The sequence below is a fragment of the Maniola hyperantus genome, chromosome 18 (genome assembly GCF_902806685.2).
Source record: "Maniola hyperantus chromosome 18, iAphHyp1.2, whole genome shotgun sequence".
Classification (NCBI taxonomy): Eukaryota; Metazoa; Arthropoda; class Insecta; order Lepidoptera; family Nymphalidae; genus Maniola; species Maniola hyperantus.
Window position 1 is genome coordinate 9,931,579 of NC_048553.1, and position 17,525 is coordinate 9,949,103.

Consider the following 17,525-nt stretch of genomic DNA (forward strand, 5'->3'; position numbering starts at 1 on the left):
CGGGCACGTGTGAAGCGATTTGCCTCCTCGTTCGAGAAAATAGGGATAGGAATGTGATCTTCTAGGCATGCGCCCTCCATCCTAGGCTGCATTATCATTTGCCAGGAATTTTGATTACAGCCAAGCGCTTGTCTATAAATAAATAAAACAAGAATTATTACAGTGATCGCAATATTGTAATGACTGACAATTTGGTGTTGAGAGCACAGAAATCGCTATTTGGTAACAGATATGCAGTATGCTACTTTAGAGCTGCGTGTCTGTGGCTTTCCACATTTCTGTAAAAATTGCGAAAATTTACTTATAAATGTTATGTATTATTATAGAATAATGCTGTCGGCGGCCAACCCCGCGGTGGTGACAAGCGCGTCTTCTTTGGACACGCCGCCCGTACGCCCCAACAGACCTAACTTCCTGCAGGTGCCCGTACCCCTAAGTCCCGCACAGGTAAGCTGAACCACTACCCATATTATAAATGCGAAAGTGTCTTTGTTTGTTGGTTTGTGCTTCAAAAACGTCGCAACGTCGCAACGGATCAGCGTGATTTTTGTATGAATATAGTTCAAGACCTGGAGAGTGACATAGGCTACTTTTTATCCCAGAAATCAAAGAGTTCCCACGGGATTTAAAAATTTAAAAAAATAAATGCTACAATATAACATTTTACATTTCAGATACACAACAACAAAGCCCTGGGCAACAGTAACAAAATCCCCGGCATCGAAATCAGCACCCCCAGCAACGGCATCCCCTTCAACTTCGACAGCATAATGGAGGGCGGCACGGGGCTCACACCCGTGTACCCGCACCCACACCCGCATCCGCACCCGCACCCGCACCCGTGCGCTCAGCAACAGCGCTCCGCACCCGACCTCTCATCACCCGACGCGCACAACAGCCTCGTGAGCCTCTGAGATCACCTCACCGCCGTCTGCCCTCTGTTCGAGCCCCTCGACCTCTTGGGGGAGCTCGAGCAAACTCTGTAGCAGCGCGGTTATAAAGTATCGTGACTAGTCGGTCGCACTACATCGTAAAGTCAACCTCCATAGACGCTTCTCGTTTAAGCAAAAGTGTCGCGATAAATCAGTCGCGCTACCGTAAGCTATAGCTAAAATATCGCGATTCGTTCGCCGCATAATTTTTCTGAGTAGTCACGAGTTAGTCGCAGTACAATACAGTTTTTTTCTAAACTAACACTTATTAACAAAATTTTTATTTTAGTTAATCAATTTGGTCGCGATATTTTTGCTTGGCGCTACAATATTTGGGTTTGGAATTAGTGTTGCCGAATCTGTAAACAGTATTTGGTAGTTCAAACTATGTAAATTATTTAATTATTTAATCTGGCCACACTATTTCCGTTTCTAGTCCCCCTAGCGTAGGGGGCCTTAGTCCCCTACTCGCGTGCCTTGGCCGTCGGGCCCCACGTCAGACGTGACCCGAACCTAGTTCGTAACGTGTAAAGACTACGCTATTTATTCTTCTCTTTCATTTTTCTTCGTGCTATCTTGTCTCCCGGGCCCCCGCCGGCTATTTACCGGGGGCCCACGTAACATACTTGCTCATAATGTGCTTTGTATTAATATTTTATATTACCCGTCGATTCTTCAGCCAACGTTTGAGAGTTTTGGCGTTCAGCGTTCATTTTTATTAAATAGTTGGTTCGTTTTTGACCGTCACGGTCAGAAAATATTGTATATGCAGAGATCCAAGCTCAAGCAAAAAATCATAATTCCTAGAATGTTGGCTGTTGGATAGACGCTCTATAAAACTCGGTAGTCTTTAATCATAGCGTATCGTTCTACAAAAAGTCAATTGATATCTAAGCTGTTCTAGTATTTTAACGGAGAATATTTTTTATATAAATAGCTTGTATTTCACAGTAAATAAAAAAATGTGATGTTTAAAAAAAACGTGGAAATAAAACAGAGTTTTATTTGAAGCATTTCAGGGATTATTGTTTCGAGTTGTGCTTAAATAATCTAGCGAGGCTAGACTAGTTGTATTTTATATTAAAATGTACGTAAAAGATCTCTTTTACGCATATTAATGCAGTTGGCGTCACGTTACTTGAAGACTTGAATATTGGGTGTATGGTGTTATTTGCCTACTATTTGGTGTGAACGCATGCCAATATAGTTAAAAATGTATATAATGCGTACAAAATGAGTTCTCACGCATCATCTTAACTTTATGTGTCAACTGTCACGTCAAAAGTATAATTTTTGCTCTTATTTTAAAAGTGAACCGTACTTTTGACATGACAGTTGACACAATAGCGCGTGAGAGCTCATTTTGTACCGTCTATACTCAATTTTACTCGACACTGCAAGTGTCAATATGTTTATGAAATGCCAATTCACCTGCCTCTAATTTTCAAACGCAAAATGTATTCTATCTCTATGCAAAATATGCTCACAATTGATCAAATTAGCGAATTCGACAAATCGTCAATTATTTTAAAAAGGCGATTCTTTAATAAACTACTCAAATTAATGTTAACGTGATCATTTGAATCCCATATCTATGCTAAGTTCATCAAGCGTCAAGTTTCGTGACGTCACCTGTACATTAAGGCACAATATTTATCAAACTACCCCCGACGCGTCTCGTCATAATGTAAACAGTGTGCCATCCGCTACGTCTACTCTCAGGAAATACAATAATTACTTAGTTAACCATAGACTAACCAAGCAATATTACTTAATGATATACCGTCAATTGGGTTAACTTTGCTTGTCTATGCAACTTTGACCATCAACGGTTTTTTTTTTGGAATAACGAAAAATTTATTCATTCATTGGAGTTTGTTACACCATTTAAAAAAAAGCCTGATCAAGGTTGAAGGGGCAGACTTGAAGGTCTTAAATTTTAATCCTTACAGAGACCACATATGACATTATATCTACTAGCACAAGCTTTACTTGCTTAATTGAAGCATTAATATTATAAACATAGCTAATAACTAAGATAAAAAAAATTGTGTGTGACTATGAAAGTTACATGGAAAAGCAAAGTCACCCTGATTTAGTGTAATTAATATATTGAATTTAAGTTAGCTCAATGTCGATGTAATGTCATACCGTTCCATTGGATTAGGTAATGGTAGTGTAAAATTATTGTATAAGAAAGTCTTGTGATATACGTCCAGTGATGCGCGCTCTAGTGAGGCGATCATTCTTTATTGTGTATACTCATTGCCTCGTCCCAATTATTAAAAAAAAATAGCATCGATGTAGGTTCTGTAGAGAGTAATGTGATGATATGATTTTTTTTTTAATTTTACTATATCAATGAAATTTTAAGAATCGCTCATCGTATGAGTATCACTTTAACACCGCTTTAAAACGTGATTAAAAACAGATTTTTTTTTTAAATTACGTGGCAACATTTAAATTTCATGTACCTATGTTAATCGTTTGAAATGCATTTAGCATTATGGAAACACGTTAAAGGAAATAATTAAATGAAATAAAAGAAAATGGTCTTATAACATAGGTGATCGATTTTTTAATCGATCTTCTCTTTGGTTCTATATTCAAAATTAGTGCAGGTTATTATCAACAGATTCGATTTTTTTTGCCAAGGACATGAGTTGAGAGATGTTTGTATTGTAGTTTTGTATCGATGGTGAACGCTGGCATAAAACAATATCGGTCTCATGGATAAACTTATTTACACCTTCGCATTAACCCCTACTCTTAGACTAAGTTTAAAGCCTTAATGCAAAGTTGTAATGTCTTATTTATTAGACCGTATTAGAGTAAGGCAATAATTAGGCTAAGAGCACTTAACCCTTTAACTGTAATACGCATAACTTAGACCAAATTATTACTTTATGTGCTTTATTGTAGTTTTAATTAAAATCTAAGCCAAATATTGATTTTATGTCGTTAATTTAGGATTAGGTTAAACCGCCGTTTCCGAAAAAGTATTATTGGTTAGATGCAGAGGAATGCGGAGTATTTATTTAATGTTTTTTTTTTGTGTAGATCAAACCAAAGAGAGGAACAAAAAATTGCCTTCAGCCCCTAATGAGTGAGTGAGATAAATATACGAAATACTAAGCGTAATTAGCTACTATAGTGTTACGTTGCTTACGTTAAATTAATCTCTTTCTCAACTTAGAACATTCTGATACTATTATCGTTTACAAAGTAATTTCCTTATTTTTTGGTTTGATCTATGTTTATTATACCATTACCAACATATTATTATAGTCCCTATCGGTCATTTTGTATGAGCGAACTTTATTTATAAAATAATAAATTAATGAATAAATATATAATCGCCGATGTAATGTCGTAAGCATAATATGAACATTTTAGATAATAATAATTAAGAGAGATGTAATTTTTTCTAGAAGATTTTTTCTTAACGCAATTGTAGAATACTTTTGTATTTTTTCATGTGGAAATTATTAGCAAAGCAATATTATATTTGATAAAATTTATTATTGTATTGTTCTATACCGCCAGATGTAGTAAATTATATATGTAAATCAGAATATATAAATTTGTTTACGTACACCCGATCTAGCGTTTTTGATTTACCTCCTACCCTAGCGTGAAATCAAATGAAAACCAAAATTTAGGCCAAAGACCTATTATATCTACATTAAAAAAAAATACCAAACTTATTCTAGAACATAAAAATTACAGATCGAAAATATCATCTGAAACCACCGCAACGAGGCAGGGTGCCCAGAACGCTGGCAGCGTTACCTCGTTGAATGGCCAAAATACATTAAAAATGAAACAAATAATTTTAAAGTGCAAATATTTATGATACATAAGCTTAATTTTGATATACTAAATTCTAATTTTTGTCAAAATGCAAAGAGAACCCTATCAAATAATTTTTTGACCCGTCATGATAGCGATATTGTTGATAACTATATAGGTCCAGAACAAATGAACCATGATAGTCAAAAAGCGCTGGTTCATTTGTATTAGGTTAAGGCTATTTTACAGGACAGCAATGATAATATTATACCATAAATATTATGTTAAGTACTACGTTATTAATTGAAATTATAATATGGCGTATAAAATGCATTCACGCACATGCGTAAGACAGAAGATACGAAACGCACGAGAGTACAACAGCGGTCTACAAAGATGACCAAAATAGGTTTAAGTCTACTTTAGACGCTTATGTATCTACTTTTTTTTTAAAAATAAGATCAGTGTTAAGCAATAAATTATTCCCTCAAGTAATATTCTTTGTCTATCGGTGTTATATTGAATATTTTGCTGTCAAAATTCCTGAAATTTTTCATCTTTTTCTTCTTGGCGCTCTTCGGTGGTATAAAGTCAACCTTATTCTTACGTCCCCTTAGGTGCTCTCTTATCTTATTTCTGATAGCGCAGTAGGTATAGAAGATTATTTCCAGTACGCTGATCATGCTGCAGCCTACGCACAGTCCGAACACGCCGCCTAGATTAGCTGAAAATGGGAAACTTTTGGTATTTATAGTCGTTCATTGCCAGAGATGTCATGTGGATCCTAGACATGGTCCTCGTAAGAAAGCACAACGGGCGATGAAGACAGCTTAGCTTGGAGTTTCTCTACGTGATCGAATCAGAAATGAGGAAATCCGTGGGAGAACCGACATAGCTCAACGGGTTGCGAAGCTAAAGTGGCAACGGGCTAGGATGGTGACCTTTCACCGAAAAACCCATCGTTGGAAGAGACGAAATCAAGCACAACATACGGAAACGTTTGAGTGCGGAATTATTTCCGTCATTCATGGGTTAGATCGCGTCGCTGGCGCCCAGAGATGCGAGCTAACACATGAATCTATGGTATACTAGCTGCCCAGGCGAACTTCGTTCCGCCTACAGTCGATTCAATTTTTTTAATTTTCTCTCTCCGTAAGAACTATCTTCGTACTTCAAGGAATATTATAAAAAAAAATTAGCGAAATCGGTTCAGCTGTTCTCGAGATTTGCGATGAGCAACACATTTAGTGATTCAATGGGGCCGATTCTCTTGTACACAATCTCTAAACTAAACTAAATTAACAGGTCTTAAAACTTAAACGGAATTATATTATAGAAAAGATAAAGGTATCGATTGCTTACTTGATGCTATCGCCTACTTACTTGTAATCTACTTAGCGCTATCCCACTTCGACTACCGAGGGAGAGCGATTCTTTCTCTTCCCTATTTGGTTAGTCGAAGTGGGATAGCGATTAGTACTTAGGGTATGTATTGGAACTTGCAATACATACCCTAAGTACTAATGGAAGTGAACTCTCCATTACTTCTATTGCATTAGCTAACCACCTTCGCCAGTCCGTATACTTGCGGTAGCATGCCTGTCCCGTACCCTCGCCATGTAGCCCCCAAATTCCAGCGCCCTAGGCGGTTGCCTAAAAGCTTATACTTAGTTAGATCGCCATAATGGCCGGCCATGTATTTCTTTTTTGATCGATACTCACATGATATAGTGATGAGCGACGTGACTGTCTCCTGCTTCTGCGTCACGTGCACCGTGTTGCAGAAGAAGTTCAGAGCGGACGTGCTCTTGTTGAACTGGAGACCTGAACTGGAAAATTAAGGCCCTTTTAATAACACCTAAGCACCTATAATAATATGTAGAAAAGAATTATAGAAAATATATTTTTTTTTCAAAATCACTTCTACATAAGCTTTTGGACAGATTGATACAATAGTAAGTTTTAAGTCTAAAAAGAATTTAATACCTAGCCTACTAGGTACCGTAGTACGGTAGTATACTAGCCTAGTATAGGAACTACTATAGTACCTTTTTGTAACCTTTGACGACCTCCCTGGCGCAGTGGTGAGCGCTGTGGTCTTAATAGTGGGAGGTCCCGGGTTCGATTCCTGGCAGGGGTTTGGAATTTTATAATTTCTAAATTTCTGGTCTGGTCTGGTGGGAGGCTTCGGCCGTGGCTAGTTACCACCCTACCGGCAAAGCCGTGCCGCCAAGCGATTTAGCGTTCCGGTACGATGCCGTGTAGAAACCAAAGGGTTAGCCTTCCAGGTTAGCCCGCTATCATCTTAGACTGCATCATCACTTACCAGTTACCACCAGGTGAGATTGCAGTCAAGGGCTAACTTGTATCTGAATTTAAAAAAAATACCTATACTAGGCTAGGTAATTGTTTTCGAGTTTCCAGACGGCATAGACTTTTAGAAATAATTAAAATTAATCCAGCCAGGACGATTAGGTGCCATAACGCATACCACGGCCCTAGAGAGATCATTAAAATAATCCTTACTTCGGTACCTATTCTTATAAAACCAAAAAAAATATATTTAATATTAGGTAGGATATCAGTAAGTACATATGTAGTTTCCTTACTAAGGATTGTGTATCATATGTGGAAGCGCCATAAGGTTCCCGATGGTCACATCGACCTGGTAGCGCATGGACACACAGTCTCGCAGGCAAACGCACGTTTCAGTGTTATGCCATTTGTTCAAATCCTCTGAAAATTATACAAAACGTTGCCATAAGTATAAGTTACTTGGCACATAGCTCCATAAAGTTAAAGGTGCTCAGCAGGATCAAATCCCTGACCCCTGAATATTGAATCAAATTACTTATTTGTATAATCCTGGCTCCCTGGCAAGACTATTTTTATTTTTACTATGCGAGCTAATTTGCAAGTCTATATTTATTTAAACATCTTTGCGTAGTGATCTTTTTAGACCTGGAAGATACTCTGTGCTGCCGGCCGCTGAGTAGGTATCTACCTACTGTAAAAAAGGCCCGACAAACAATTTGAACACTAACGCGGCGAAGTGACGAAAAGTTGGAGAATCCAGAAAGAAAGAAAATAATATGATATTTTATGAGCCTCAATAGCTCAACCGGTATAGGAGTGGACTGAAAACCGAAAGGTCGACGGTTCAAATCCCGCCCGTTGCACTATTGTTGTACCTACTCCTAGCACAAGCCTGACGCTTAATTGGAGAAAAGAGGAAAGGGGAATATTAGTCATTTAATATGGCTAATATTCTATAAAAAAAAAAGTTTATTTACAAAACTGTGCCATACATAACATCTTAAAACTAAGATCATAAGTACTGGCACTACTGCAATGCCAGTACTTATGATGTACTGGCACTGCAGTACATCATACTTATTCTCAGGGAACTGCAGCTCTTACTATTAGCCTGCACAATGCAGTCGATGTTAGAGACGTTGCAGGCGCGAGATAGCCTGACGTAGGGCAGGTAGGGCATGGTGCAGCGGCAGAGGCGTTCGATGGAGTGCACCACGCACAGCAGGTCACAGTCCGAGTTGTGGTACCTGCCGAAGTGTGGCAGGTAGCGCTCGTCCTCAAAATAACATTGACGACTGAAAAAAATACGAATTTCATGAAGTTCTTCAGGTACTACTTAGCTTTGATTTAGCCTCGAGGTCTAGAAGATGGGCTTGCGATTGTCGATCTGTTTTTGAAGCAATTTGATTTTCGCCATTTTGGCGATGTCGATTGTCGAGTCATGTGAGCGTTCTCAAAGGTGTGTGAAATCTGCCAATCCGCACTTGGCCAGCTTGGTAGACTATGGCCAAACCCTTCTCATTCAGAGAGGAGATCCTTGCTCCGTAATTAGCTGGCGATCAGTTCACGATGATGATGTACAGCTACCCACCTCCCATAAGGCAAGGCAATGACGTCCTCGGAGCAGTAAGTATAAGTTGCGTGAATGGAGTGGAAAGATTCGGAGTAAGCGTGCACCAGACTCGTCTCGTCGTCCGCTGGGAATTCGTGAGACGCCGTAAACATCGTCTAGAACAAAAGAGCCACAAAAACCAATAGTATTTGTAAAACCAATCCTAAAAGTATTCGTAAAACAGTATGAAACTGTTCGTACAATTACTTACCTAAAATTATACGGAACATAATATGGATCTGAGACATGATCAATAAAGATTATGGACCTCATAAGAAAGCTTAAATATATTTTTATAGTGATGAGTTTTTTCTCAAGGCAATTCTATGATCGTAATGATTTATCAATCCGTTTGCACGCTCTTAATGGCTCAGCTATAGTAAAAATACCCGTACCCTGATTGCTCCAGCAATGAGAAGTGTCCCAGTTAGAGCACTTGCTGGATCATAGTCTGTGACAACAGTCAACCCATCGAAAATACCACCCGTAGCTGCCTTGTGTGGTACAAAATGTGATACCCTCTCGTTCCTGAAACTGTTTTTTTATTATTAATTTTGCAAGATAGACACCGGTATACGCTTGATGACAATCATATTCATAAACATTAGTCTGCGAACGTGCGGTATTCTTAAATCCTTGTTACTTTGACTCCGTGAACATTGAAAGTTAGTAGTATTTTTAAGGATACTTAGTATAAGAATAGGATTTTCACCTGCCTTTTCTTTTACCTTTTATCGTCGTATTGATAGACACTGTTGAATATGCAGCACATGCCGTGTTTCGTTAGTATCGGCCTGAACAGACCTTTACAGTTAGGATAGCGATGTCCACCCACATAGCACAGCCTGAGGAAGTCGTCGCAACGCTGCGGCAACAAGCTCAACACTTGAAGAGCCTGATCGATAACATAAAAAACAAATAAGTACTTTATTGCAATTTAGGTACTTACTAGCTCATGCCCGCGACTTCGTCCGCGTGGACTACTCAAATTTCGAACTCTTATTTTCCCCCCTTAGGGATTGAATTTCCAAAATCCTTTCTCACCGAATGTTTACGTCATATTAGTTATCTGCATGCCAAATTTTAGCCCGATCCGTCCAGTAGTTTGAACTGTGCGTTGATAGATCAGTCAGTCAGTCAGTCAGTCACCTTTTGGTTTTATATATTTAGATTACGGTTTATTCACCGCAAAAAGGAGCCCTTTCACCTTGGTACCTACATTCCAGAATATATCCAACCCGATTACAGTGACCACATTGAACTCTTGGGTATCCACATCTTACCCAATCTCAATTTCGGGGAATGCATCGAGTCAAAGCTAAAACAGCTGCTAAGTCGGATGCCCGCTCAGACGTGATAGTGTTTTGGTTGATATTGAATCCTCTCGTAATACGTAACTATACTTAGATAAATCTAAGTAGGTAGGTACCTACTTAAATTTTTTTACTCACATTATATCGATTGAGCGACAGCAAGTTTTGAAATTTAATTAATTCCTGCGTATTGTTATTGCCGAAGAGTTCGTAAAATCCCAATAATCGTGGCAAAAAATTTTTCATATCAATTGTCATGTTACCATCTCTGAAAACATACAAGACTTAGATTGATAAGAAGATACTTCTGCGGACTGGTTATAAATTATTATCACTGGTTATAATTATGGATTTAGAAAGTAATAAGTAGTAGGTACATAAAAAATCTTTGGTCATAAATCATAATACATTAGCTTATGCTCGCGACTTCATACGGATGGACTATACAAATTTCAAACCTCTATTTCACTCCCTTAAGGGTTGAATTTTCAAAAACCCTTTATAAGTGGAAGCCTGCATAGCTATCTGCATGCCAAATTTCAGCCCGATCCGTCCAGTAGTTTGAGCTGTGCGTTAATAGATCAGTCAGTCAGCCAGTTAGTCAGTCACCTTTTCCGTTTATGTCTTAACATTTTACTGCATAACATAAGTTATAATTAGTACAATAGGCGGACTAAGGTTCGAAAACCTTAGAAACCCAGTCAACCTTAGGAAGATTCGGCGTTTCTTATGTCTTTGATCTTGTCTTAAAGATGTCTAAGCTTTGAAACATCTCATCTTAAACGCGGCCAACTTTTGCTTAGCTAGAGGTAAGTAGTATGACTTAAGAACCCTTGGCAACGCTGTCTCTTAGAGCTGATGACTTGCTGAATCTTGCGAACCTACTGAGTAAGTAGTTGAGACTATTCTTGCCAGTCTTGTCTGGAGGAGATATTCCGAAAAGGATGGCACTATATTAAACAACTCACACGAGGGTCCTCTCAGAGTGTTCCACGGCGCTGAGGGTGACCTGCTTCGGTGAGCATACAGTGACGGCCGGGTAGGACACGTTGCGTATGGGCGCGTACTGGTTCTCGATCGCAATGTGCATCGGTATGACTTTGAATCTTTGCCTCTAAAGAGCCGATGTTCTGCTCAATCATACCATTATTGCCATCCTTATGTGGAGGAGACAAAACAAAAAGGATGGCACTATATAACTCACACGAGGGTCCTCTCAAAGTGTTTCACGGCGCTGAGGGTGACCTGCTTTGGTGAGCATACAGTGACGGCCGGGTAGGACACGTTGCGTATGGGCGCGTACTGGTTCTCGATCGCAATGTGCATCGGTATGACTTTGAATCTTTGCCTCTAAAGAGCCGATGTTCTGCTCAATCATACCATTATTGCCATCCTTATGTGGAGGAGACAAAACAAAAAGGATGGCACTATATAACTCACACGAGGGTCCTCTCCAAGTGTTTCACGGCGCTGAGGGTGACCTGGTTGGGTGAGCACACAGTGATGGCCGGGAAGGACACGTTGCGTATGGGCGCGTACTGGTTTTCGATCGCGATGCGCGTCGGCATGTCCGCAAACCGATTGTACAGGAACAAAGTCAATATGAACGACATGAATAGAGTTAGAACGAGAGATACGGCCCAGAAACATCTGGAAAAATCCACATAAGTCAGTATTCATGTTGTGCTATATTTTTTTTCAGACATTCAACCCACTTATCCATTTGAAGCCAGTTTACCATAGTTACTCAGAGAAGTTGAGAGAGATTGGTTGAGGATGATGATGATGATGATGACTCAGAGAAGTAAAACTACACATGCAGTCATCATCTCAGAATGACAAGGGGCCGTAGTCCACCATCACGTTTACCAAGACGTGTGGGTTGGCACACTATTGAGAACATTGTGGAGAACTCTCAAGCTCGCAGGTTTCTTTACAATGTTTGCCTCCACCGTTCAAGCAAGTGATAGGCTACTTATTTGCTTAAAACACACAATAATTATCTTAGAAAAGTGAAAGTGCATTCCCGGCATCGAACTGCGGTCCGCGGACCTCCCGAACAGGAAGCCAAAGTTACTATAATAGGCTATCACCATTTTTTATAAAGGTTACGTATAGACAAACACTTGGATAACGCACCTTGACAACGGATCCGGGTATAAATAGAAATATTTGAGCCCCAACACGCTGCTTTCAAGACAAAATTTCCGTAGTAAAGTTTTAGAATCCCCTTCCATTTTTTTCGGACTTTATTCGTGTTTTGTTCAATCCACGGAAAGGAAAGTACTTAAATGGAAAATCGCAGCAAGTTTCGTGTCAATCATTAACAATTGTAATAAATTCAATATTAATAATGTAAACGACATGACACGTAGGTAGGTACCTACCCTAATTACTTTAATTAGTAGATACTTCTTTTATTATTGACTTTAATTTTTCCTAAGCATCATGAACATTACGCAACTATGCATAAGGGTGATTCTTCGGACCTTTAATTTTTATGTCTGGGCGCTTATTTCTGTAACTATCCAATACCTAAAGTTTTTTAAAAGTCTCGTCTAGCTAGCACATGAGCTATGACTATGAGTATAAATAAATAGTTCTACATGCGCACTCGCCCACACCGTGTTAGCGCGGGGGTTGTGTGGTTGTGTGGGGCTTTCCCTCCCCGATTCCCATCTCGACCTGTCGCGTACCTATTCAATTACTGAAAACCAGTGATGTTTCATAAAAAAATCATCATCATCATCATCATCATCATGATCAACCCATCGCCGGCTCACTACAGAGCACGGGTCTCCTCTCAGTAATAAATAGGTCTCATAAAAAAATCAGTTTCATCAAAATCCGGGCCGGCTGAAAATGTTAGACAAACCCAGTGTGTTATGTTAGGTAGGCAGCAACTAGCAAAAACGTTAAAAAAATCATGTTAGTATACTTGAGTGTTAATTAAGCCCTTGAAAACACCTGTGTGATGTGTCTTTTTTAATCAGATTGAATTAATGATTGGTAATTTATATATTTTGTCACGCTATAATGACTAAATCATGTTCTGGAAAAGGCAGAAACGTGCATAAAACCTATCAATATTAGTGTCATTTTGAACTTTGTGCCATATATTTAGTTAAAGGATTTAAAGTCAATTATTATGTTCATTATTCCAAAAAGTTATGAGGTCAGAGTAACAGACAAGGCACGGACAGACGGACAGACAAACTGCAAATTTAGCCAAGTAGATTCTAAAACCACGTTTCAATCGTTCATAACTCAATAAGTAAACCAATAAGAACCCTGAAAAGGTCGAATGAGGAACGAATTAAAACCAAGTTTTAGGAAACTGTATAAAGTGATTTATTGAAATCAATTTTTTAATATTTTACGTTAATATAACAATCAAATGGATTTGATTTCTGGGTTATGATGACAATATTCTGAAATGTTAATAAAATTACAAGTAAGTATATATTTTAATGGTATTTGCAATACAAAATTGTTATGAAAAGTAAATAAAAAGTAGATACAAATTAGAGATTTATTTTAAAAAACAATAATCCTAATAAATGTACTTATTTGGTTACATAAAGACTATTAAAACTAAAAACAAAATAAACACATGAGTAACGACCTTTTCTAAGTTATTTGATAAATATTATTTATGTATAATGGAGTATTTAATTAAATGGATTTTTAATATCTTATGTTATATTCGATCGTAAGAAAATTCTACTAAAATCATTATGATCTTAATTTTTGCAAAAAACTCTTATTTTAGGAATCCTTATTAAGTACCTTTTATATATAAAATATTGGTCGGTTGAAAGCAAGCTGTACATGTACAATCCTACAATATACCTACGATTTCGTCAATTTATTCCGCACACATTACTAGTTTTAACTTTTACAAAAGTGCTAAGTTGAAAGTTATCACGGTTTTTGGTGTATATTTTCTTAGGGTCCAATTTTATCCAATACTATGAGAAACTAACTAGCAGCATCAAATTTGAATTCACTGTTCACAAATCTATAGCACTTCGTCTCACATCAATTATACTCCTCGTAACAATTTTTTTTTGAGTAGAGTTCTCCATGCGCTCCACACGGTGACGGTCTCTGAGAATCGGATAACTGTAAATAAACTGAGAGTAGATATACGTTCGTGTCAACTGTATGTCATCTCTTATTGACGACTCGCGCTGTGTAGTGCTCTCCGTAGACGTACCTACTCATGATAATGTGGATCCAAGGCTACTATCCTTGCAATGTTCACGTAAAATCCGGTACTGGATCAGCACAAACTGCCTTCTTTTCGTAATGTATATTTCTAAGCATTTATCCACAAATGGGGAAGGGGAGGAAGGGCTACAGTTTCGCGAACTTACATAGACCAGCATATTCGTGAAAATAATAACTCCCTACTACTCTATTCTTTGCCATAACAATTTACCGCTATCAAACCTATCTATTAATTGTTTCACAATAAATTATGATTAGCATTTAGGCATTTATTCATAATAGGTACCTAAATGTTTACCCATTAATTAAATAATTATGAAAGCCGAAATATATGTATATCTAAATTATTACTTGTAAGTTCCTATTAATTGTGTGGTATCTGGAAATTGTTGAAAAGGATAAACCTAGGTAGGTATTGGATATATAATGAACACTTATAACGTGAAAATGTGGAACATGACATTATCTGGTTGAATATCTATTAGTATGAAATCTTAGTAACTTACCAATTATAATATTTAATGACTATCTATTTATATATACGTATTTGGGAGTAGTCTCAGACAAACAGGTAGACATTTTTTTTGGAGGCGAATTCATTAAAACTAGAAATAACAAATTGTTAAAAAGAACTAAATTTCAAGATGATAAAAAAGCCCTGAAGGTGGATTTATGGGACATTATTAAATTATTAATTTTATATTATTTAAGTAGGTAGTCCATATTTTTTAAGCAGAATAGTAAACTTCTAATTTATTTATTAAAATGGAAATTTTAAATATTATCTATTTAATTATATCCGAATTTAAAATATACTTACACGGTTTTGTCTTTTGGTAAACAACTGTTAGCGTTTAAAGACATTGGATATAATATCACTGGTAAGTAGGTATACCTATACTACAGTAGGTACATAAAAGTAATGCTATTAAAAAAAATTACACTAGATAGTTTCGCATCATTAACTAAAAACTTTTATGTAGGTACAAACCACAAACATATATAAATTTTATACTTACCTACATCGATTTATCAATAAATCTAGAATGCTTACCTTTTGAATTCGTGATAAAAAGACAATTGAAAACTGTCACATAAGAGGTAAAAAATTATTAAGTAGGTACGTATTACAATTTACAAGACAAAAATAAGTACCTATCAACAATTGTATTATCTACGATGCATAGAGCACTTAATATCAAAACGAAAAAGGTACCTAATTTAACTAATTAGTTACTTACCTATGCAAATTACAAATATATACGTATTTTATACCTATATTATAATTTATTTTCAATAAGTAGTTAACTGTTATATTATATAAACGGAAAGAAGATTATAAAAAACTTAGGTACTATTATGTAGATTAACTGTTATCGATGTGTAAGAATATTTTAATAAAACTTCAACGAAATACAAAATATATGATATTTTTTACAGATATGGAGGGTGTTCAGAAAGTTGTATCTTTCGCATTATTATTTATTTTGTGCATATTTTTATATTAATGAGTTAAATTTTATAATGAAATCTTTCGGATAAAATCGTTACAGAAGCAGTGTAAAATGTATATTAGTATGTATTAATGATAAAGTTGAGTGAAATATATATAGGTAGCTGAGGGGCACGGCTATGTAGGGACGTAATTGCGAGTATAATATAATACCATTAACATTAAATTATACTATATATTTTATATATATTTGAAAAAGTCATATATCTCTAATTGTAGTAAATATTCACGTATTAAATATCAGTAAATACTCTGTCACTACTTTATCCTATCTCACAAGTATTGTGCGCCCAAGTCTTCATCATCTTTTTATAAATACTACAAAATTTTCATTATTCGAATATCATATTGAAATAAACTTTCAAACATTTAATAAGCTTTTACATCTTTAGAAGATAATCCTACACCGTTTTAATAGTAATTAATGAAACATCTCTTTTACTGTGTATTTCATACAAATGTATACCTAATAATAATACTAACACCAAACATTTCGTCTAAATAAATATTTTCCTTTTAAAATAATCATATCGCTCCAAGAATCTATCAGTCAGACACGCTTCTCCTATAAGAACAATGTATAATAATATATTAAGCACACCAAACGTGAATATAATTGAACAACTTCCATGGTACAAAAATTTCCACAAAGAAAGCAATTACGAAGATTCACAACACCAAACTCGTAAAAAAGACCTTTGAGGTCGACAAAAGGGTACATAAATGCCCGCTTTACGCTCCATGCGTGAGTACGGAGTTTGCGTTCGCACCCCAATCGATTTTAATGCTGGATAAAAACCGACAAAAATTGGGGAACAAAAGGCGAAGCCGCGAAAAATATTCTTATTTTTCTTCTTTTGCTTAATGACTCTTAATGGTGCTAGATTAACGCAATACGGCGAAGAATATTATTGCAAAATTGTTTCACATTCGCGGTGTGTCAGTTATTCAGGGCTTCGCGGGCGATTCGTGCACGAAAGTGATAGTCATAGACAGACCCGTAGACCCGTAGAGCCGGCAGTCTCGAGTCTCGCCTGGTGCGGACTGGCAGACGCCAGAGCAAGTCTCGGCGTAAAAGCACCTTCGCGGTGCGGCCAGGGTCTTGTGCAGGAACTGCAGTTGCAATTGTGAGCGATGCCGAGTGGCAAGGCAGGGTCAGTTCACACGAGCGCGTCCGTCGCGCACTATGTGGACGACCGTCAGGAGTCCAGCAGCACGTGCCATCGCTGCACCTGGACAGATGGCTGAAATCGAAAATATATTTGTTACTGTTGTTGTTGTATATTTGTTGGTATTAGAGAAGATATATTTGCATATATTATGTTGTAATATATAATTTTTAAAATATGTCATAAATAGTCATAAGCAGTTTGACCCATGAACATTTGACGCACCAGAGGAACCGCCAATGCGTAGCCGGATTTCAGGAATTTGTTTATCCGTCCCTTGAATAACCCCATGATATTTAGTGGAAACACCGCCGAAGAGAGTTGGTTCCACAATTGAGTTGTTAGTTGGGAGTGGAAAAAAGATCTGGCATTGCAAGGTGGTCGAAGTAAACCAAGCATCTAAGTGGTGAGGGTAGAATAATTGCTTCCGGTGGCGTGTGGTAATAGAAAAGGGACCATTTTGTTAGGTTATCGACTGAGCACGATTTAACTAAGGCAAAGAAAAATAATTTAATTCACTTAATTTCCAAGTAAGTATACAAGCCTTATAAAAAACGTTGACATGTGATTATGAAAAACCTATAGCCAGATAGTCATTGTATGTCGTAAATGTAGAGTTGTGTTACAATTGCTTATGCCGCATAG

The 17,525-nt window shown here is 37.2% G+C and overlaps 3 protein-coding genes across 11 annotated transcripts in view; 1 reads left to right on the forward strand and 2 right to left on the reverse strand.

Annotated features, from left to right (window-relative positions):
• Window positions 1-2,762, forward strand: part of LOC117990567 (transcription factor kayak-like) — a 75,895-nt gene extending 73,133 nt beyond the window's left edge. For all 3 annotated transcript variants that reach the window (XM_034978026.2, XM_034978027.2, XM_034978028.2), the window contains exons 5-6: window positions 327-447; window positions 675-2,762. In XM_034978026.2, coding sequence (XP_034833917.1) covers window positions 327-447; window positions 675-914 — 361 coding nt within the window. In that variant the 3' untranslated portion in view covers window positions 915-2,762. The remainder of the gene's footprint in view (window positions 1-326; window positions 448-674) is intronic.
• Window positions 1-13,893, reverse strand: LOC117990856 (sodium channel protein Nach-like). 5 transcript variants are annotated; one of them, XM_069504546.1, is made up of 10 exons: window positions 13,755-13,893; window positions 11,406-11,615; window positions 10,104-10,233; window positions 9,381-9,547; window positions 9,048-9,186; window positions 8,632-8,768; window positions 8,145-8,335; window positions 7,334-7,460; window positions 6,447-6,553; window positions 1-132 (listed from the first exon to the last, which is right to left on the reverse strand). In XM_069504546.1, the coding sequence occupies exons 1-10, from the start codon at window positions 13,796-13,798 to the stop codon at window positions 95-97; spliced, it is 1,290 nt and encodes a 429-aa protein (XP_069360647.1). In that variant the 5' UTR covers window positions 13,799-13,893; the 3' UTR covers window positions 1-94. The 5 variants fall into 5 exon arrangements, with proteins under 5 accessions (XP_069360647.1, XP_069360649.1, XP_069360645.1 ...); XM_069504548.1 differs by having other exon boundaries at window positions 77-278; XM_069504544.1 differs by lacking the exon at window positions 1-132 and adding an exon at window positions 2,985-5,448.
• Window positions 13,413-17,525, reverse strand: part of Syt14 (Synaptotagmin 14) — an 18,826-nt gene continuing 14,713 nt past the window's right edge. For all 3 annotated transcript variants that reach the window (XM_069504540.1, XM_034978024.2, XM_069504541.1), the window contains one exon: window positions 13,413-16,955. In XM_069504540.1, the coding sequence (XP_069360641.1) occupies window positions 16,911-16,955 (45 nt within the window). In that variant the 3' untranslated portion in view covers window positions 13,413-16,910. The remainder of the gene's footprint in view (window positions 16,956-17,525) is intronic.

Coding starts and splice junctions, on each gene's coding strand:
- LOC117990856 (XM_069504544.1), bottom strand. CDS start 13,798: ATGTACAGCTTGCTTTCAACCGACCAATATTTTATATATAAAAG. Junction 9,187..9,380: donor TATCAATACGACGATAAAAG/GTAAAAGAAAAG, acceptor ATAAAAAAACAG/TTTCAGGAACGAGAGGGTAT. Junction 6,554..7,333: donor CATATGATACACAATCCTTA/GTAAGGAAACTA, acceptor TTAATTTTCCAG/TTCAGGTCTCCAGTTCAACA.